This window comes from Ilyonectria robusta, assembly GCF_021365365.1.
Source record: "Ilyonectria robusta strain PMI_751 chromosome Unknown BGZ61scaffold_2, whole genome shotgun sequence".
NCBI classification, from domain to species: Eukaryota; Fungi; Ascomycota; class Sordariomycetes; order Hypocreales; family Nectriaceae; genus Ilyonectria; species Ilyonectria robusta.
Window position 1 is genome coordinate 3,382,301 of NW_025764436.1, and position 20,497 is coordinate 3,402,797.

The window sequence follows — 20,497 nt, forward strand, 5'->3', positions numbered from 1 at the left end:
GGGGTCAAATCTTATGAATTAAAGGACTAGACGTAGCTGTCAAGTGAAATCGTTAAGCAAAAGAAACTCCGTCTCCGACTGAAGGAAAGAAACTCATACAAGACATATCATCACCTCGACACCAACGCTCTAATATCAGTCGTAACTCGTCTCTGGTCCAACGTCCAATCCCGCACGCTCTTCCCATCCCAAGGACGCATAACGCTTGAAGTTATGGGGATCCCTACTCCCCGTTTAGGGTTGCTGCCCAGGGGCTTGTCCCAATGCTCCGTAGCGTGCTCCAAAAGGGACGGCTCGATCCGCCCATCTGACATGGAGCTCCCTGGGGTCATCGATCCACGGATTCAGCAGCTCCTGTTGGACTCCCTGTATCTGTGCGCTGCCGTGACTGGGAAAGGCGCGACCGAAATCCAAGCGTTGCAAGGGCCCGAAGCCAAGATCGAACCCCTGGAGGCGGTTGAGCCAGCCTTGTACCCTATTACTAGCCTGTGGCAGTAGGTCATGAGCAGCGTTTTGTCCCGCGGCTGGCATAGCATTCTTATTATGCCCATTCGGGTTCGCGACATCAACTTGTTGAGGTTGTTGGTAGACGTTGAAGATTTGCGGTTGATGTTGTTGGTCCTGCTGGTTTTGTACGGGCTCCTGCGCCGGAGCCGCCGGTTGTCTGCCTGGCATCTGTCTCTGTTGTGGCAGTTCCGGCTGAACAGGTTGCGGCGGTAGGACTTGTGGTAACACTGGTGGGAACTGTTGCCGCCGTTGCTGCTGTTGTCGCTGGAGACGATGATGGCGTTGTTCCCGGTACTTTTTTGGCCGCTCCATCACTAATCCCTGTGGTATATGTGGTTCTAGGTTCTCTAGCTGCTGAAGTTCGTTATGTAGTTGCTGAACAGGGTCCTGCGGCTGACGGACGTCTTGTTGTCTCCGGATGTGCTGTTCCCTATGGTGCGCAGCCCTTTGCATCATCTGTCCGAAGTTGTCTGGCAGCTGAGCCAGTTCCGCTTGAACTTGGGCTCGGGCCTGCGCTGCCCGGACCCGCGCTGCCTGGGCCCGCGCTGCCTGAATCTCGGCCGCCTCAGCTTGTTGAATTTGAACTCCCTGAGCTACTTGGACCCAAGCCTCTTGTAGCAGAGCTGCTCGGTGTGCTTCAGCTGCTTGAATGTGGGCTGCCTCCATCTGAAGTTCCTCGTCAACCGCGCGAAGAGCAGCTGCATCCGGGTCTTGGAAGCCCTGCTCCTGGAGGTTGAACTGTAGTTGCCTGAACTCAACCTGCGGTCTGAAAGCGGGCACAATTCCAGCAATAGCACCAGCTACAGCTCGAGCTCCAACCCCGACAGCTCCAACAGCCCCGATAGCTCCGACAGCTCCAACAGCCCCGATAGCTCCGACAGCTCCGACTCCGACGCCAGCAAAGGCAGCGTCAACTTCGGCACCAAGGTTATTGGCTTCGTCCAGGTACAGCTCTCTTTGGTTGACGTAGGGGTCTCTCCTGCGTCGGCGTTCGTCGTCCTCGGTGACCCTGTCCGACATCTTGATGTCCAAAAGCTCCAGATTGACTCCTGGGTTCTGTTCTGCGGCGAGCTTCTTGGCCTCTTCCTGTGCAGCCCGGATCTCTTCTTCGTGTCTGTTCTCGGTGACGTCAAACAGAGGACAGTTGCCAGCCTTGCCCCCTCGGCCGGGGTCGTTGAAGTGTGAGTAGTCGCAAGACTTAGAGCAAACATAGCATTGGATGTTCTTGCAACCCCTGCGCGTGCACCTCATCTTGTTGCAGCCGGACTCTTTGATGAACGGAGTACTGCCTGGAATAACAATTAACACTGTCGGTTTCACCATCAACAGAGAGAAAGCTTACATTTATTACACTTTCGGATCAGCGCCGCCGTCATAGCCTCCTCGATGCCCCGTCTCGCCGGAATCCCATTCTCAAGAGCTGCTTCTGCGCAGGTCTTGGGGATGTGAGTGTGGGCATTGCAGAGGCGACAGCTAACGATTTGGCAGGTAGGGTTCTCGCAGCGAAATTCTCGATTGTCCTCGACCGGCGGGTACTCGGCTGCAAATGGGCAAAAGGGGCAGCTCGCCAGGTTCTCGATCCCGGCCATGCGCAGGACGGCCTCCTGTTCGATTTGGTCCAATGCCTTGATGAGCTTCTTGTCTAAAAACTTAGTCCGCTGCGATCGAGAGAAGCCCCCCTCGCAGCCATCCATCGACATGCACGACATTTCGTACTTGGACAGACCAATCAGTGTCTCAGCGTTGCGGCGTGCGCAGTCATTACAGAACCACTAGAATTGTCAGCTCATAGCCACTAACGCATGCATGGTATACAACTGACATGTGATATCTCTCCATCGCAATGCACAAGACGGCTCATGGTAAACTCCGTGAAGCAACATTCGCACTCCATCAAGAGGCCACGCGCCTTGGCCTGCTCGTGGTCCTTCCTTTCCGCTTCCTTGGCCTTGGTCTCTTTTTGCTTCTTGTCCAAGAGCGAGGCTCGGATCAACCGAGCTGCACGGAGTTCCTTGAGCATATCCTTTTCGGCCTCGTTCTTGCTCTTATTAATAGTTCCGTCGATGTTCTCTGGTCTGTATGGTGCTTCTTGGATACTCGGGCGCTTCTTCAGCGTCAAACTTCTGGCGGCTTGATCTCCACTAGAGACGATTTCGTGCAGGGCGAGATATGCTGGCATGAGGTTCATACCGTGTTCAGTCAAGAGCCTCTGCACATCCTTGGAGGAGACAAGGGGAAAGTCCCCAGTAATTAATTTTCTCCTACTCTTAAGTCAGCCTCCAAATATATCATCAGGGTAGAGTGTGTTCGTTTGGGCCTGAGGTTGGGCCAAGGGACAGTAAAGGACCTTGGGGGTACATTCATGGCGTCGTGGTGACTCAAACCCTAGGACAAGCGAGGGGAATCGAGGAACTTACACTGTCATCATTTGGCGATTGGTGAGAGACGTCTCTGCTCGAGATGGGCTGGCGTACTTGCGCTTCGCATCGGAAACCTCATCTTCGTCGTCGTCTTCGTCATCGTCGTCGTCTCGTTTTCGCTTGAGAATCTTGACTTGGGGACGTCTGGTGTATGAGGTACCGGCCTCGACAAGATCGATTATCTGGTTGATGACAGCTTCGGAGTTGTAGAGCAGGGGAACAGCAAGGGTATCGAGGTATTCCAAGCAAATGTCGGGAAAGAGAGAGGTGACGGCTTGGATGCAGCCATCTTGAGCATTAGAGTCGGGCTTAGTGTCCATGGTTCGGTGGCGAAGAGGGCTCGTTAGTCTGCAAATAGCCTTCTTGAGGCCGTGAGCAAGGCGCCGGGGAATACTGCGACGTGGTTCGGGATCTCGGATGTCTTTATAGATTCCGTCGCTGTGTTTGCGCCGCGACAAATTAGAAAAGTGTGTTTGGAGGAGATGGATGTGAAAGTTAAGGGCGGCCGGCATCCTCTGGACCCTTTTAGCATGCATGCTCGAGGTGCAGGAGGACCACGCAGCAGGCAGACGGCAGCTGCTTCACTGCACGAGTGAATAGGTAGAAGAATAGCCAGGCAGAGACGGAGGAACAATAGAACCGGCGAGGGCGGAAGGGGGAAGGAATCTATTGTCAGGTGGCAGGCAGATGTAGGGAGTCAATGTTGGACGTATTCGGCCGGCCAGCTGCCCGGCCGAGTGATTGACGCCCCGTCATCAGTTGGCTCGTCATCAGTTGGCAGTTGGCAGGGCACTTGCAGCTGGCAACAACCTCCCTCCTGGAAATGGACGGGCCGCCAGCGCTTCTCGTGGATAGCTCTCCTGGATCAGGGGCAACGCTGTCGGGTCGATGGGATGCAAATACCCGCTGATGGAGCAAACATTGACGAGCCCCGAGCATTGTTGAGGGTGGCTGGGAGGAGGGCCTCTCACCTCGTTCGCCCTCCTCTCCCCTGCCCTCCATTCCCGCTTCCTCTCCCTCTCCACTGAATTGGAAAGAATAAATTCACTTACGATCAAAGAAGGCCCTGTACGGAAGATGACGAGGGGCTCGGTTCCCAGGATTCGATGCTCGGTGTTCGGTGGTCGAGACTCGAGACTCGGTGGTGCTTCAGGAGGACGGGTAACTCGCGTGCGTCCTCGGGGGCCGGTGTCGATACTGTTTGTTGTTGAAACAGGAAGCGACGAGGTCTTTTAAACCAGGGAACTTGTCTTGCCAGATGCCATCGACGCCTTGACCGTGTTTAAAGCCACCTCCTTACCCAAACAACCTAGACGCGGGTGGGCAATCGGGTAGCCTCGAAGCAAGCAAGGTAAGACACTGGGCGTTGAATGTGCAGAGATGCACCTCTCGCAACCGCAACAACACAAGCACACCACACAACTCCACCCACACAAGCTTGTTCTCAACTCTCGGCACTCCTATTCACGGACGGCCGCACACCGGTACCGGTGACAGATGATCTCGATCCCGGCGTAGATCCCGGGGAGAGGGAGACGCTTCGTTTCTGTGCGAAGGTGCCGACGTTGGATCCCGAGAGAACAGACCCTCAGTTTGCTGGCCGGGCCGGAATGGCGTTTTAGTCCCTGCTCCTTCGGATGGGGGTGGCCTGTCGGCGTATGTATATTTCGCCGCAAGGACTCAGGCCGGCATCTGGCTTACAGGAGGCGCACGCCAGGTCGAAGCAAACAAAAGAGCGGCGAGACGAGGCAGATGAAGAATGTCGTCAGGCCGCCCTCGCTGGACCCGTGGCCGCGGCGCCGCGGCGGCGGCTGATGGGCGATGACGGGCGATGATGGGGGTGGGCTGCGCAGTTGCGGCTGCGGGAATGCTGCTGGGTGCGGAACCGATAGCGAGTGAAGCTGCGAGCTACCAGCGGTTCCAAATAGCCTTGGAAGCGATGGACCCCATGCGAAATGCTCGGCGATGGAGCAAACGGACGCGGCATGCGAGGGATACACGTTCGTTCGGTCGTTTTTTGCGGGAATGCGTTTGCGCGACCCTCCTTCGCCGGGCGGCTCATTGGGCTCGATGGACTCACCGTCACACTCAAGTCACAAGGTCAATCTCATGTCGTGTCGTCCCAGGATGGAAGCCTCACGGTTCGCCCATGCGGGATGCCGCTTTTGGGCCCGTGGCAGATGCTGGGCCAGCCCCCGAGGCGCTTCCCACCGATGGGGTGACCAACCACCAACGGCCCACGGCGTGGATGCGATGCCGCATGGGTGCGGCTGCAGCAACCATCTGTCACTTCTTACAGCTAGTTTCCTCCTTCGTGGTTTGCTCAAGGCCTTTGTTTGCTCACAGTGGCAAACGCCAATGCGGCCAAGGTGGGAGAATCTGTGCCACGCCGTCTCGATGAGACGGATGAATAGCAGCTAGCCGCCTTTCATTCAAGCTCCGGCCCAGGCCTAGAATATAGTGGATAACCACCTGGTCGTTGCAGGGAATAGCAGAGCTTAGTATAGCAGCCGTGCCCACTGTCTTCCGCCCATGTCACACCCGCCAGATCGGTCCATCCCCGCCCCCAATCGTCATCAACACCATCATCGCCAACCAGTTCCTCAAGCCAATTCTGGTCCACGGCATGGATAGCCCGGATGCCTTTCAACCTGATTCCCATCGGTAGTCGCACATGCCACCCATCAACCCAACGCAGCCATCCATAGATCCAAAGATGACCATGACAATCCCGTGACGCTAAACCCGCCAAAACAATCCCTTTGTGCAGCTTCGTGACATTAGCCACACGTCGCCGCCACTGGAATCAGACAAGCGGTTCCTGTGCGGATCCGTTCGGCCCCTCTGAAGTTTGATCTCCAAGCCCACGGCCCACGGCCCACGCCCATCCACACCTGTTCTAGTCTTCCGCGCTCTCCGGTAAGTAATACCTAAGCCGGTCGCCCAAGTGTAAAGAGCCATGCTGTAGCGGATATTACTCCTCACCTCAGCCTATGTCCGCTCAGGCCTCGACGTTGCAATCTGGGCTGTCTTCCCGCATTAGAATGTCTCACAGAGAAAACATGGCCTAGTCCACCAGCCACCGACGGCCAGCGCATAGACATGGCGGCTCAATAGAGGGCACTATATTTTTCACGAGTCAAGATTCGGCCAAGGATGAGACAACCTTGACCGAAATCAGGCCATCCTCCATCGAGTTCACTAATCCAATCCAACTTGCCACAACATTTTGCAAATTACTCCATGCAGCTTATGGAATCAATCGTTATTATTTGCATTAGCTTCTGTAACTCATTGGTCCTTCCTAGTCAATGCTAGTCTAGACAATTGTGACAAGTCAGATAGATGCCATTGAGTGTGTCGAGCTGTCAGCCCCAGTGCCTGCTGGACCTGGTTCCAGAACTATTCGTCCTCGTAGGAGTCAACAGAGGCGTCTTGCATCTCATGGTCCTCGTAGTCATCCTCGCTATCAACATTCTGGCCTTCATCATATTCCTTGGCCACTGTCATTCGGCCCCTCGTCGACCGCCGCAGTGCCAAACGCCCCCGTTCCAGTTGTTTCCCTGAGCCCTTGCCCTGTCTCGCGCTCGTTTGCCGTGTTTCAGCTGCATTATCTGCCTCCACATCCGCCTCAACCTCAATCTCGGCCTCCTTGTTTTCCTGGGCTTCCGTGTTCTCTTCCATCACGAGGCCGTCATCTCCGTCATCTTCCTCGTCAACGGCTGGGAAGAAACTAGAGGCATGATGTGCTGGCCCCTCAACCTCCTCGTCTTCTTCGTATCCTTCGGGTAGAAATCCGCCTGCCGTATCTTCATCGTGGACTTTCGGTTGCTGATTACCGTGAAGAGCACCCTTACTGTGCCCAAACACTGAAACCTGGTCGTCGATCTCTCCGTACTCCTGTCGAATCCTTTCGGCAATCCGCATCCCCATGAGGAACCTTCTCCACTGGGCCAGCGCCGCTTTTCGACGCTTCTCGTCTTCCTTTCGTATACGCTCGGCTTCGGCCTTTTCAAGCTCCTCCATGAGAATGTCATAATTCTCCTCTGCAATGACAACACCTTGGATAACCGGAACGGCCATGCGATGCCCAAACTCGAAATCCACGACTGCTTCGGCATAGTCGATCTGGAGTTTCTTGCAAACCCGCGTCGTCCCACGATATGGAACATGGACAGCGCCCTGCGGACACATATGCTTTGCAAATAGGTCAATGTTCCTATTCGATATTAGCATGTAAACGGGCGAAATGGGACATCAGCAGGTACCCATATTCATTCTTAGGAATGACTCCGTCCTTGATCGGTGGCGGGATGATCCAATCCGTTTGTTCAAGACTAAAAAGACCCTGAAGGACCTTCGCTCCTGTTGCAGCCTCTGCCTCCATAATCTCCCGCCGTCGATTGGTGGTGGCTGCACGGTAAGGGACCCTCTTCAGGGGCTGTTCTCCTTGAACCGGCGCCCTTCCTTGCTTGTGCCATGTTTCGGCGCTCTTCACTTGCACGACGTCGCTACGGAGAAAGACATTTTCTTCCTCCATTATCCCGCCCTTAGCTTTGTTTTTGAACACTTTGACGGGCACTGCACCCGGCCTCAGAGCCTCTTCTCGTTTGAAGTGGCGCTCAAGGGCGAATTCCTTGGACTGCTTGTAGTATTGCAGTGTCTCTTGGCCTTCTTTGATTTCTTTCTTCTCTGGCTTTGCAGGCTTCAAATCCGTAGCGTCTTCAATTTCGTCAAGCTCTGTAATGGGATGTCTCTTGGTACCCCTCCGGTATCCAGAAACCGCAGTTTTAAACCAGTCGAACTGCTCGTATCGCTTCACCTTTCCATGGCGATTATAAACCGGAACCTTTTCTGGGACCATCCTCACGCCTTTCGTCCGTCCGGGAAACATGTTTCGCTTCAGATACCGAATCGTAACATCTTTGGCTGTTCCATCTTGTGAATACCCCATGATGTATGCCATCACTTGTCGTGCCTTGTCTGCCTTGGCACCACGTGGTTCGAAAGACTCGATGATATCTCTATTTGTCCCAATCGCATTCTTGGTCAAGACATCAACGGGCAGATACTTTTTGGTAATTGGTGACAAGACTTCGGTCCAGTAGTGAGGAAATTCCAAGTCGGCGTCGTACTTTTTCACAAGGGTTGACCCCTTCCTGGGTGTAACTTTCAGTTCCACGACAGACTCGTCGTCGGTGTCTTTGTATTCCAAACCCAGCTCGTCTGAATCGCTCAAGTCCACGGTTTTGTTCTCTTTCGTCGCTCTGGTAGGTCTTGTCGGCTTTCCAGCATTCTTCTTGTCTGCTTTCTTGGGTGGCTGTTTTCCTTTGCTCTTATTCGTCAATGTTTCTTTTTTCTTGCCCTTCTCGGGCGTCGAATGTCCATCGACCGGGCCGTCTTCCTTCTCAAGCTCAGCATCTTCCAGTTTGTTCCAACCGAATCCCATGGTCTGAAGATTGGCAACCATCCGTGCCTCAAGTCCTAGCCCTCGAAGCAATGCCGTGAAGAGCTGAGCGCCCACGTCTCGGCTTCCCACGCAATTCCGAGCAGACTGGCGAAAGTCCTCCAAGTTGTTTATTCGCTCCCCAAATCTCTCTGGATCATGCTCTTCAGCTTCTTGAGCCTTGCAAAGTCGATCGAGCCTCTCGAGAGACATGTAACCCCATTTCCTGAGACCGGGGGCAGTTACCCGAAACCTTTGCTTCCACCAAGACGCCAAGGCCGTCATCAGGCGAAACAGGGGGTCACCATGGCTCATATCAACAGCTCCCTCCTCAAGTCTCTCTGCTCCTGCTCCCCAATCCCGAGATTTTCTGTCGACTGGCGTTTTTCCTTTGCCTTTTGTCTTCCTCTGACCTTTGGCGGGCGGCTTTGCGACAGGTTGCTGTGTTAAACCGCTATTTTTACTCCAGCGATCAACCTCGTCCCACAGCTTAGGCGGAAGGTGGGAAATCATCGTTGCTTGTACTTCTGGATCGCAGAGCCAGGAGTTCCGGAGAGCGTTGTGCCACAAAAGCAACAGGACATGGACGCAGTGAGTAGCATTGCGAACCTGTTTCTCTCGCTTGGTGCGTCCCTTTTTATCGCCAAATGCGTTAATCAAAGATATTCTGGTATCTTTGATCAGGGTCAGCTCCAAGTCGCCAGTCCCAACCGGCGCATCCGGGATAGGTGCAGCAGGGGCCTCGACATCTTCAAACTCGATGTCTTCATCATCTCCGGAGTCGTCCTCGGGGGTCTGCTTTGGTGGTACAACATCTTCAAATTCTTCATCGGAAAGTGACGTCAAAGAACTCTCATCGTCGTCATCATCATCGCCGAAATTTTGAAGAATGGAATTCGAGTTCTTCGAGGATAATGGAGTCGCAGTTGCATCTAGGTCGTCGTACAGAGTCGCCTTGCGCTGTTCCCCGCTGGCCTTTCCCCTTGCGGATTTGGTCGGCCTTTTCTCTCCTGAAGGCGGCGACTCACGCAGTCGTTTGCGCGGTACAAGAGGAGGCATTCTATCCCCCAATATTGGTGTGACGCATTTTCACGCCTGGTGGTTCGGGAAGCGCAGGCAGTGCCGTCATCGAGCGCGAGCTGACACGAACGCACACGAAAGCACGTGATACAGTTCCTGGTCTATGCATTTATCCGTGTATTGGTGTTAATCCGCATATGTGCATGGCTCTCCCTGGTTCTCCCAAGTAGGTACAGACACGGTATGACAGCTCTCCGATTCTTCTCCAAGGCCTTAGATGATGTCTAAAAAACGTGGTAAAATTTAACATCACTAGCTTCGCTATTTGCCTAGTCATATATGACAATGGACATCACATCGGTATCAATATCCCCCAACGCCAGACAATGCATCTGTGTCGCTTCGTCATGGGCTCGCCTCCTTAAACATCAATTAGATCAGGAGGAGGGCCAACCCCCCTCAGCAATACCACCGTGTTCCCGCTCTGCAACGCCGTTTCGACCTTCTCATTGAACTCTAGAAGCCTTCCTCCCTCCACATGAAACACCCGTAGCTTATTCCGTTCATCAGTGCTCTGGTTGTTGATGTTCTGTACCTGGAGACTCTTGGCCGCTGCATCCAGCACTCGGCCAATCACCCAATCCTTGGAAAAGAAGAACTCCCCCTTGGGAAACTTTGCCTTTGCAGTTTCTGCCTCTGCCTCCACGTAGATGTAGACTCTCTTCTCCACAGGCACCTTGTCGTCCCCCTTGGCTGATTTCTTGAGCTTGTTCACGGCGACCAGTCGAGCGGCGGCGGAGCTGGGCTTCGGTTTTGGTAGTGCTCGACCAGCTTGTTCTTTCTTCGCCGTGCCCCATGCGCGCAGCTTGTCGAAAGCTGATTTGGTCTTTTGGCCAACATCAAACTGAGCCGGTCGGGCTCCGATGGGAACCAAGTTGCTGCAGTCGTGATCCTCCTTTAATCGATGCTTCAAACAATAGTCGCGGTTGCACGTTTGACAGTGCACCCCCGGCGTTAATGATGTCCCGACGACTGTCTTACAGACCGGCGATGCACACGGCTTCTGCGAGACCTTGTCGCGCAGCACCTTGCCCTGGCCGATCGAGGGGTGGGCCAGCTGCGCCAGGCGTTTCCGCTCTGCCCAAGCACCCTCGTTTGTGCATTTATGTGATGTCTCGGATCGGTGGTCGAGGCAAAAAGTCTTTCGGCAGGACTGGCAGAAGAAAGGGAGGAAGTCGAGCTGGTTGCAGTAGTCGTATTCGCAGTGCTTGCCAATGAGCGTGGCGTCGTCCTTGTTGTCCATCTCAACGTAACTCGTCTCCTGAGTGTCTTTATTCGATGAAGAAGCCATGGCGAAGGATTTCGACGTGATTTATCTCTAGTGAACGGGTTGCGCAATCGCAGGCAGCGTGGACGTCGTAAGTGTGAATAGCGAAGGATGACAGATGGTCAACGCGGCGGCAAGGAACCGTCTGGAAACGTCCGCGCCTGACCAAGCTTGGCGGGCTGGCCGATGAACCTCGTGCCTCGCCACAACCGAGACGTGGATAACACCAAAATGCAACGCCCTGGCTTGCGTTGCACCTAAATTCGCAAGGGCCGAAAACGAACAGGAAATGCAAACACGATTGTGTAAGGAAAAGAATTCGCTAGACAAGACGCGGTCGTTGGCAGGCACACAGCCACATCCATGACATCGCGGGGTTGCCTCACACTCCACTGAGGGGCCGAAACGGGAAACGCCAACACATTCACCAATTGAAATGAATTCGTTTTACCACGATAGTATGGCCAACACTTGGTATACCATTAAAGGAAATCCATCGCCTATGTTGAGAATGTTATACATTTGAGAGTTGAGCGCCTTCTGTCATTCCGTAACGCCTGTTCATTTACATGTCTTACAGCTCCTTCTCCTTCACCGGCTTCTTCGTTAACAAGTCCTCTCTCCCAGTCACCGGCGCATTTCCAACATATTCCTTGCCTCCAAACGCCTGGAATCCCTTGTGGAATGCCCACTCAACCGCATTCTCGACTGGCTCATCAAACATGGCGGGGAGGAAGGGAACAACAGCGAGACCCAAGCCAATGGGAGCCCAGGTCCGAATGGTCTTGTTCTTCATGTTCTTCATTGCTCTGCCCGAGTACCTCACCACGCTGTGAATGGTAAATGCTGGCAGGCCCATGCTAGCTAGGCTCTGGAAGATGGCGCGCTGCACCATGACGGTGCGATAATCTTCCAATGGAGGGACTACGCCGGGTTTCGCATCAAGCGCCTGGCTTGAAATTCCAGCAATTTTCTGTTGCTGCGGCGTGAGCTGCACCTGCGGGTTGAGCACACTCTGGTTGTGCCAGTAGGACTTGTATCCTTCGTGTGAGACATCGCCGATGAGGTAGAGCCACGACACGCCGTAGGCTGCGCGGACAAGGTTCGGGTGAGCTACCGGTCGGAACGACTCGCCAATGTCCGAGGTATAGGCAACATAACGGTGGGCGGAGAGGAGAATTGTCCGTATTCGTGCTCCGTAGGCAGCATAGCGAAGGTTGGAGTCGGTAGAGTTGGGGCCGCTGAGACACTTGGTGAGCAGGTTACACGCGATATTCGGGAGCTACAACGCACTATCCCTCGGTTATTCCGTCAAAGAATCCCGAGTCTTCGTCTGCGCTGTCGACAATCCTTTGCAGTGCCTTGGGAAGCCGTTCAGGCGCGGGGAGCTTGTTGGCGTCGAAGGATTCGTTCTTAGGCGTCTCCTTCTGTTGCTCCGCGGAGTCTTTGGATTTGTTACCCCACCAAGGCATCGGAAAAAGATTCGACAATTGAAGAAAAAAGGCGACACGATGCAATGCTTGAGAGATGGTAATGGTTTCCGACTTGTCCACATGCAATGCGGCCCGGCGGAAGCCTCGACCTTTTGAAGGATCCACCACCACTATCTTCGAATTAATGCCTTCTGATTCCGGGGTGGTGACGTCGCTGACCCCAAGCCGGCCGATCCCGACCAGGGCCGCCCGGAGTATAGCCGCCGGACCCGACATCGTTTGCGCCTGCAATTCCAGGCAGCACGCCTCTGAATTTCAGAGCTCGGCAAAGTATCTCAACCGTGAAGCCTCGTACATCCACCCATTATCCCGTCTACGAATCCAATCCACCCCTCCAACCCTCACCCACTCATTCACAATGGCTGGTGTCGCCTACTACAGCATTGCCGGCAAGCAGGTCGGCGGCCACTACGTGAGTCCCTCTCAATTGCAGCCGCCGCGGCAAGGGAGCTCCCACTGACCTACCAAACAGATCGCCATGGGCTGGTTGGCCTCCCTGTACCTCGGTGTCAAGTTCGCTACCTCCGGCGGCCCTTCCAAGACCAACGTCGCCGCTACTCCCCCGATCAATGCTTCCAGCTCCGACGAGGCCGACTTCATCAAGTGCGCGAATTCAACGGCTACTACCGGACATCAATCGGCTAACCGGGATACAGGAAGTTCTTGGACGAGCAGGATAAGAAGAACTAAGCGGTCGTGTCGAAAACAACGATTGTACGGGCTTGCGGACGCGGTGTACGTTTATCAATCATGGAGACATGAGCTGTCCATTAATTCGGATAGTCGGATTCAAATACCATCAGAAACCGGATTTGCGATTCGCGGCATAAACCATTCAAACACTTGTCTCTCCGTTCCCGTGACGTCCTCGAACCTCTAGCGGTATCTTTCTTCCCAATTGGGGAGATTCCATGACGTTACTCCCATCAGATCTTTGTAGTCCCCCACAGCATCTCCGGCTTTCGGAGCATCGCCTTCAGGGCATCCAGGGGAACTCCGAGGGCATTGTGTTTACACGACGCTATATTCCGATTACTCTCATAACCTTCCTACATGGTTTCCCGTTCCTGTGTACTTCATGCCGTGTGGGTTGTGAAAGGCGAAGTAGTGGATAATGAATCCTTGCGCATGATCTTAGTAGGCAAGAAGGGTTGCGGACTTGGCTAATCTACCAGTCTCCTGCAATTTTAGCAGACCTTGGGGCAAGCATGGGAATCTTTCGGTATAGCAATTACCAAGACAAAGGTAAATAAGTTTTCGCCGATGTTCCAATTCAAATCATTGAGGAAGTTGCACGATAGTTTAGCACGGTATTGTGAGCACACCTCTCTGCGTTTCAAGACAACCTATTCCAGGTTTCATGACAAGTCAATTTAAACCTGTAAGTCACTCAATCCGGTTATTGTAACTAGATCCCCCTAGGGACCTCTCCTGCAGGTTGTGAGCTGGACGGTTTGGGCTACCCTGGAGCACAATCGACGTGGTATCAACCAAATTAATTTCATAAACATTGCCTTATTTAGTGCATGGTACGAGGCTTGAGAGGGATAAATATCATTTTCTGTTAATATTCCTGTTGTTGATGTGCTCTAATTTTATTAAGGACATGTTCTTGTGGACGAGTGCGACACAGGTTCGTGGATTTGTTACGACGAAAGTAAACTACCAGTGCTAGTGCGTTCGTTCCACCCCAGTTTACACCCTCTGAATCGACTATGCTGCACTAGTGGGTTTGAACATTTAACGTCAAGATATAAACAAATGCGACGAGTGAAGTCGGCTGGAAAGTGGAAACGAAAAGCGAAAGTATGATAACAGCACTTGACGTGCTTAAAGCTGGTTCCAGTCACGCCTCCTTCTTGTTCCCGAATATTGCCTTCTTCATGTTGGGCAATCCCATAAGAGACAGCAAGATATCCTAGTTTGGTCAGCTCTTGTCAAGAGGCTCACTCATCATCGGGTAACCTACCATAGCATTGTTCCACAAACACTTGGAAAAGAACCAGGTGGCAAATGACCCATAGCCCGTGTAGTGGAATGAACTAGGGAAGCTACTCAAAGCGTTGTCGATAACAGCCTTGGCGTACTGCTCTGGTTTCGCTGTTGCAGGTTAGGGTGACCATGGATGCACTGAGGTTGGCACTCACTTAGTTGTAGACTCTCCTGGGATTGTCCGCTCAACCATGACCCAAGGGACTCTCTGGCAGGGTAGTAGAGGGAAGTTTCTGAAAATTCTCCTTCACCTGCGTGTGAATAAAAGCTAGTGGCGATTCCACCTGTTACCACCTAAGTCCCATTAGTTATACATGAAGAGGCACATTCCGCGAGAATCACCTACATGGATAACTTTGACGCCGAGGGGTTCCATTTCAACACGCATCTGCCTCGAAAGTTGCTCGAGGGCGGCCTTGCTGATGTTGTAGATGCCATTGAAGGGCATTGGGACCCTCGCCGCAACAGAGCCAATATTGATGATGGTGCCCTTGGAAGCAAGAACCATGGGACTGAAGGCCTGGGTGACCTGCAAGACGTCCCAGATGTTGACGTCGAAAACCCTTCTGGCGGCAGCAAGATCTGCGTCAAGTAGCGCCGCCTTGTCTCCTACTGGGAATTAGTCTGAAAACGCATTAAATTATTTCGGTGACCAATCATACCAATGCCTGAGTTGTTGATAAGAATGTCAAGCTTCCCTTCAGCGAGGGCATTGACTTCAGCGGCGGCTTTCTTGATCGATTTGGGGTCCGTAACATCTACCAGAACGATATCCAACCCCATATCCTTAAGATGCTGCACCTTTGACGGGGTTCGAGCTGTTGCAAATACGCGAAAGCCCCTCCGGTGTAGTTCCTGAGCGAGGTGATCGCCTAGACCACCCTTGCTGGTGCCTGTCACCAATGCCGTCTTCTGCGATGTCATTGCGGAGGAGTGCTGGGAGATGTGTCTGCTATGACGGTGGATTAATTGGTACAAAGCCTGAGCTGCTCAGATACAAATTGGCCCCGGGTGGGCTCAACGGGAGGATGGGACCATGTATATATGGAAATCCACATGCTTGTGATTTCCCGCATCAAGGCAACCGGGGACCAGGGGCCAAACCCGGATTGCAACGACGAACCTGATCCCTGCCTGACCAGAAATGCAACATACATCTGATCAGCAGTGGAAGTATCCAGTGGTAAGTCCGGGTGGGAATCACCGCATCCATGGCACTGGGGTAGCAATCAAGCCTCAAACCTTATGTTGTGAACCGTGAGGACCCAATGAGCTTGCGACAACTCCTAGCAGAACAAGACTGGTCCGGAATTTTGCGAGCCATTCTACTGATGACGACTACGTTATGGGATTTGCACACGGAAGTCGGTGGGGGGGATAAATGGCGGTAGAGTCCATTTACGATGGTCAGACCCGCGGACAGGGTGGCAGGACTCCATCGTCCAGGGTGGTTCTCGAATCGGGGTCTGGAACGGCGTCTACTACGTAGTAGTACATGAGATCTCGCCCCGAACTGTGGATGGAATCATCGGCGATGACTACCCGTACGGAGATGTCGTATAACTACTAATTTATGTAGCGCACTGTCAGAGAATTCCCAAATTGGCTGCCGTGTTCCTGCGTTGGCGGGATATTCATCATCAATCGTTGGGGATCATTCGCCCATAAAGATATCCGCGCGTCGGCCGCCCCGCTGCAAGCAATTATTCAATCATGCAAAGGGTCACATTTCCGCCAACCCACTACTCGTGCTAGAAGGGGCAAAGTACAATTACCCGAAGGTAGTACCTATATATCGAGGGACGACCTGCTCTTATCGCGCACCCGTAAGATGCAACATTGCTTTGTATGCAAGTGTCGTGAATCTCTAGACTCAGCAACCGCATCCACCACATATCCGACTTGCAGTTCAATGGTGGTCCTACAACGTCTTTGTCCACCGTGGCTGCAGCTAGATTCCGTATTTTGTGCGATGCATTCTATCGGTGCTTACATAATTGCACTGCACAGTCCCGAGTGAATTCCTGCTGCCTCCTGCCAAGTTGGAGCGAAGCCAACGACAGAGAGGTACCTGGGTGAGGTCACGTGGCGGGGCCGGAAAACCGCTTTATCCTCCCCCGCCATCGACATTTCTTCGCCAAAACCACCATCTATCTCCCTTAATCGAAACATCCCACCACCAACGCACGCCCCTTCGGATACAACGATAGTCGCCTCTGGGATTCCGCCAATCTCCTCCCAAAATCCCGAACCCACACCTTCTTAAGGAGATAGCCGTCCTGGGCATGTCGGCTGCTACCACCGACCCGGCCCTGGTCGCCGTTCCCGCTCCGGATCTCTCCCCCGTCGCCGTCGCCGCCGCCGCCCAAGCTGCTGAGGTTGCCCAGGTTGCTCAAGTCGCCCAAGCCGTCCAAACTGGCGTCATCGTCACGACACCAAAGGAGCGGCATTCACTCACCCTCGACCAGCGCCGAGCCCTTCGCCGCTGGGCCAACACCCAGACCGTCCGGCCTTCTCACAAGGCCTGCATTGATTGGTTCTACTCCCAGTACGGACAACAGATCAGCCAGTCCACCGTCTCCCATTCGCTCTCCCCCAAATACTCGCGCCTCGATGGCGATAATCCCCAGCTCTCTGGCTCTCGCCTGCGCTTCGGTAATTGGCCCGACGTAGAGAAGCTCGTTCTCCTCTGGTACCAGCAAGTCCAGGCCTCGGGCCGCCAGCCCACCAACGAGGAGCTTGGTGAAAAGGCTAAGTCCATCTTCAACCAGCTGCCGCGCTACAAGGAAGAGAACCCGCCTGAGTTCTCTCCCGGTTGGATACATCGGTTCAAAAAGAGATATGGTCTCCTGGTTCGAAGACAACGTCGCCACGGCGATGGGACTATCAACCCCGCCGAAGACATCGGCTACCTCGCCGACTGCATCTCCCGTTCCATAGGCATTGCTGCGGATACCAGCCCGGCTGCCATCAAGGAGGAAGTGATTCGTGCTGTCGGTCTCGAACCCAGTCTTCATACTTGCGCCTTGGTGCGAGATGAGATCGTTCGGGGGATGACGAGCCCTCATCAACCACAACCCCCGCCTCCACCGATGGTCACGGCCGAACCAACAATCCCCCCTCCCCAACAGGATCAGCTCATGTATGCGGATGACGACCCAGAGGTAGTTTTACAAAATGCACTGCGTCAACTTCAGCAGGAAGAGCAGGCGGCCGAGGAACAGGCTGCTGCTGTGCGCGAAGAGCGTGAGCGCGTCGAGAGAGCTGGCCTCATGTCGACCCCTGGTGGACGTGCTTCGTCTGTCTCACGGTACACTGCGACTCCCGGTCAGGAGATGGCTCCGGACCTGACCCTGACGCCAATCAATTCGGAGGGGCCAGTCTCTAACCACGACCGACCATTACGATGTCCTTTTTGCGTCAACCAGCGGATGTTGCGCACCATCAAGGAGGCAGTGGAACATCTGTCCACTCATGTCGTCGTTTAATTTCGCGGTTACGGGGGTTTTCATGCTGGTAGATTATTGTACTAATTACAGGGATTCGCCGCCTTAGAGTGAGCAGACGATTTAGCTATGGCGTATGGGAAGGGCGATGGAGTTTCGGTTATTCAACGAATGCATGAAATATGGGTTTATGATTAGATGCGCCTGATCAGTGAATGAAATGTAATATCTCATATCATAAGCTCCCGTTCTTACACGTGTGTAAACTGCAAGGGACCGTACTTTGTTCACACACAGGCCTCAATGACTGCTGGATGATTCGTGCACATGTATTTTATATGGAATGAACCTCATCCCTAACGCCGTTGATTTGAAAGATTGTCTAATATACTCGCTTCGCATACCTGTATTGTGTTTCATAGAAGTCCACTGTGCTTCAACGCAGTCAAGATTTGATCATCCTTCCGCGGCTTCCTCCTGTTCCTCGGGTGCCCATCATCGATGAAGTTGAGCCAAAACTTCAAGCCCTCAAGGCTCTCCTCGCGACACACCGCACCACACTCTTCCGCCATCATCAACTCCTCCTCCGCAACACCCAGGCTCCAGCCAAACCTCTCGGCAGCGTCTTGCGCGGTGACGCCGCGGCCGAACACCCCCCAGTCCCAGGATACGTCACGGTCGGGCGGGAACTCGCGCAGGTCTTGAAGCCACGAGTGTATGGCCTTGACAGTTGTTAAGTCGGTGCGGTCGCGGCTCTGGACGACCATGACGCCGCTGCGGAATGTGCGTAGGCGCACGGGGAGTTTGAGCTTGCTCCATAGCCGGGCGGCCTTTTCGAAGTCCATGGGACTGACGAGCTCGACGCCGCCGCGGGCTCTGTTGAACATTGCCCAGAGGTCAACGAGAGTGATGATACCACCGGCCTTCTTGAGAACTCCCCTCGAGTCATCGGTCAGAAACTCGGCTAGGTTACGAGACAGCTCGGACAAGTAGAGAGATTCGGAGCTGTCTCCACCAACAATATCCTTGGTTGTAATCAGACCCATCTGGCTTGCCGATTCCGCCAAGATGGCGTTCTCTTCGGCTGTTGCACTATCTTGCCCATTGTTGGTTTGTCTTGCAAACCGCTCCGCGAGCGCAATGACATCCTTTGCAGAGGCCATTAGAGCCTCGAGATCTTCAAAGGCACTTCCTATCAGTATCTCGTTATTCTTGCGCATGTTCAGACCTAGTTGTTCTAAGCCGGCGATGCCTGCAGTCTTGGCACGGCCTCCTGAAGGGCTGCCGGGAGAGCCATTGCCGTTGCTCTCATCTATCCGATTGCTCTTTGGAGCCGGAGGTGCGTTATGAAGCAGCCATTTGCGCTGGGTCAAGGAGCCCTTCAAGCGTTCGTAAAAGATTGGTCCTCCGCCTCCTCGAAATGAGAGCTTGATATTTTCAGGCATGTCGTTTTGACCACCTTTGCTCTGGTCCTTTACTGGGCCAGGAGATTCAGCCCTGGCAGTATCTGCTATTGAGTCCTGTTGGACAGAAGCCGGAATATCTCGTGTGACAAGTGGAGCACCGCACATCTCGCAGGAGAGTAACGAGGGATGGTTCGAAAACGTACATCGGGGGCACTCGAATGTCGCTTCATTGCCGTTTGTTCCATTCGAGCCTCCGTTGGAAACCGCACTCGTTTGTGGTGTTAGGAGATCGCTACGGTTCTCGGACATGAGTTGAGGATCGGGGGGTCCTGGTCGAAGTGCCAGTGGAGAACTAACGGGGACGGCCGGGGATGGAGAAGGCCGTTTGTTGGCATTCGATATCGCTGCCTTTAGGACATGACTTAAAGTCGGCTTGATACCACAAGCAAGACAGGGTGCTAGAGGGGTGTGGGCGTTGGCAGTCGTCGGATCAAAGTTCGAGGGGACGGGGTTCGAGAAACTGCAAATTGTGCAGACCCAGGTGGCGGCGGTGACAGTTGGAGGCTCGGCTGGTGGCCTATATGCTCCTTCAGAATGTCCAGGAGAACCAGGGGCGCTCCTTGACGCATTTGACGCACTCGAGAGGACACGAGTGTGAAAGGATCCCCGTTTCAGAGGTTTCGGCACCAGGGTGATTTTGGGCGAGGACTTGAGAAACCCGGCGTAGAACTCATGTCGGTCCACGTCCTTCAAGTCCAGCGCCACTGACCATTTGCGCGGCTCTTTTTGATCCACATAGCATATGCGATGTGAGGTTAGGTACACCTGGCCATTCTGTTGATCCCGGAGCTTGGACTTCCTGGATTGCGTCAACTTGCTGCTCAACTTGGCTCGCCCCGCAACCAACAAACTTACCCCTCATACAAACCAACGTTGTCCCGAACAAATAGGAGCACCTCATCGGGGAGATACGAGGGCCGTAATGCCGTAGTGAGTTCGAAGGGTTTTAGAAACATCCGTCATGTACAACGACAAGCACGTGTCAGCTGCTATGACGTTGTAGTTTGGTGCCCCTCGGAGCCCTGGGGAACTGGTGGCGGTGATTGATGCGACAGAAACACACCGCTTTCTCTCTCTCGATGAGCACGCAAACGCCACGACAGGAGGGTAAAGCCTTCAGGGTCCTAAGGTGAGTTTCTTGCCACCGGCAGCGGAGATTCGGGTTGGTATTGTGACAGTGACTCGTCAGTGTCCTCCCTTGCGAAGTACGGTTCGATGCCCTCAGGGTATCAGCCCCACTATGCGATAAGCTTTCGCAGCGATGGAATTAAGCGTATGCAAATAGCCGTGATTACTCCGGTGGGTCACGAGACTTGACCGCCACGACATTTCAGCCCAAAAATACCTCCAGCGGTTGCCTCATCGCCTCTTTCTTCTTTG

At 53.8% G+C, this 20,497-nt stretch overlaps 7 protein-coding genes across 7 annotated transcripts; 2 read left to right on the plus strand and 5 right to left on the minus strand.

Annotated features, from left to right (window-relative positions):
* Window positions 1-234: 234 nt before the first annotated feature.
* BGZ61DRAFT_472837 (uncharacterized protein) lies at window positions 235-3,247 on the minus strand (the record flags this gene model as incomplete). Its single annotated transcript, XM_046248382.1, has 4 exons — window positions 235-1,796; window positions 1,850-2,279; window positions 2,330-2,768; window positions 2,925-3,247. The coding sequence occupies 4 exons, from the start codon at window positions 3,245-3,247 to the stop codon at window positions 235-237; spliced, it is 2,754 nt and encodes a 917-aa protein (XP_046111309.1).
* Window positions 3,248-4,480: 1,233 nt separating this feature from the next.
* On the plus strand, window positions 4,481-5,412 carry BGZ61DRAFT_95827 (uncharacterized protein). Its single transcript, XM_046257267.1, has one exon. It carries the CDS (start codon window positions 4,759-4,761, stop codon window positions 5,326-5,328), a length of 570 nt encoding a protein of 189 aa, XP_046111310.1. The 5' UTR covers window positions 4,481-4,758; the 3' UTR covers window positions 5,329-5,412.
* A 917-nt stretch (window positions 5,413-6,329) lies between these two features.
* Window positions 6,330-10,744, minus strand: BGZ61DRAFT_490153 (uncharacterized protein; the record flags this gene model as incomplete). The annotated part of the gene is made up of 5 exons (XM_046250300.1): window positions 6,330-6,422; window positions 6,552-7,146; window positions 7,196-9,433; window positions 9,545-9,549; window positions 9,821-10,744. 5 exons carry the CDS (start codon window positions 10,742-10,744, stop codon window positions 6,330-6,332), a joined length of 3,855 nt encoding a protein of 1,284 aa, XP_046111311.1.
* Window positions 10,745-11,294: 550 nt separating this feature from the next.
* Window positions 11,295-12,192, minus strand: BGZ61DRAFT_490154 (mitochondrial 18 KDa protein-domain-containing protein; the record flags this gene model as incomplete). Its single annotated transcript, XM_046250301.1, has 2 exons — window positions 11,295-11,961; window positions 12,014-12,192. 2 exons carry the CDS (start codon window positions 12,190-12,192, stop codon window positions 11,295-11,297), a joined length of 846 nt encoding a protein of 281 aa, XP_046111312.1.
* Window positions 12,193-12,571: 379 nt separating this feature from the next.
* BGZ61DRAFT_527462 (uncharacterized protein) lies at window positions 12,572-12,903 on the plus strand (the record flags this gene model as incomplete). Its single annotated transcript, XM_046253110.1, has 3 exons — window positions 12,572-12,625; window positions 12,686-12,816; window positions 12,870-12,903. 3 exons carry the CDS (start codon window positions 12,572-12,574, stop codon window positions 12,901-12,903), a joined length of 219 nt encoding a protein of 72 aa, XP_046111313.1.
* A 1,156-nt stretch (window positions 12,904-14,059) lies between these two features.
* BGZ61DRAFT_472843 (uncharacterized protein) lies at window positions 14,060-15,129 on the minus strand (the record flags this gene model as incomplete). The annotated part of the gene is made up of 5 exons (XM_046248383.1): window positions 14,060-14,131; window positions 14,183-14,313; window positions 14,361-14,499; window positions 14,552-14,814; window positions 14,868-15,129. 5 exons carry the CDS (start codon window positions 15,127-15,129, stop codon window positions 14,060-14,062), a joined length of 867 nt encoding a protein of 288 aa, XP_046111314.1.
* Window positions 15,130-17,968: 2,839 nt separating this feature from the next.
* BGZ61DRAFT_442170 (EAP30/Vps36 family-domain-containing protein) lies at window positions 17,969-20,334 on the minus strand. Its single transcript, XM_046244687.1, has 2 exons — window positions 19,973-20,334; window positions 17,969-19,916 (listed from the first exon to the last, which is right to left on the minus strand). The coding sequence occupies exons 1-2, from the start codon at window positions 20,071-20,073 to the stop codon at window positions 18,068-18,070; spliced, it is 1,950 nt and encodes a 649-aa protein (XP_046111315.1). The 5' UTR covers window positions 20,074-20,334; the 3' UTR covers window positions 17,969-18,067.
* Window positions 20,335-20,497: the final 163 nt, after the last annotated feature.

Bases quoted from the DNA above. Each gene is read 5' to 3' on its own strand.
- BGZ61DRAFT_442170 (XM_046244687.1), bottom strand. From the start codon at position 20,073: ATGTTTCTAAAACCCTTCGAACTCACTACGGCATTACGGCCCTCGTAT. The intron at 19,917-19,972 runs GTAAGTTTGTTG...GACGCAATCCAG, and splicing joins AACGTTGGTTTGTATGAGGG to GAAGTCCAAGCTCCGGGATC.
- BGZ61DRAFT_95827 (XM_046257267.1), top strand. From the start codon at position 4,759: ATGATGGGGGTGGGCTGCGCAGTTGCGGCTGCGGGAATGCTGCTGGGT.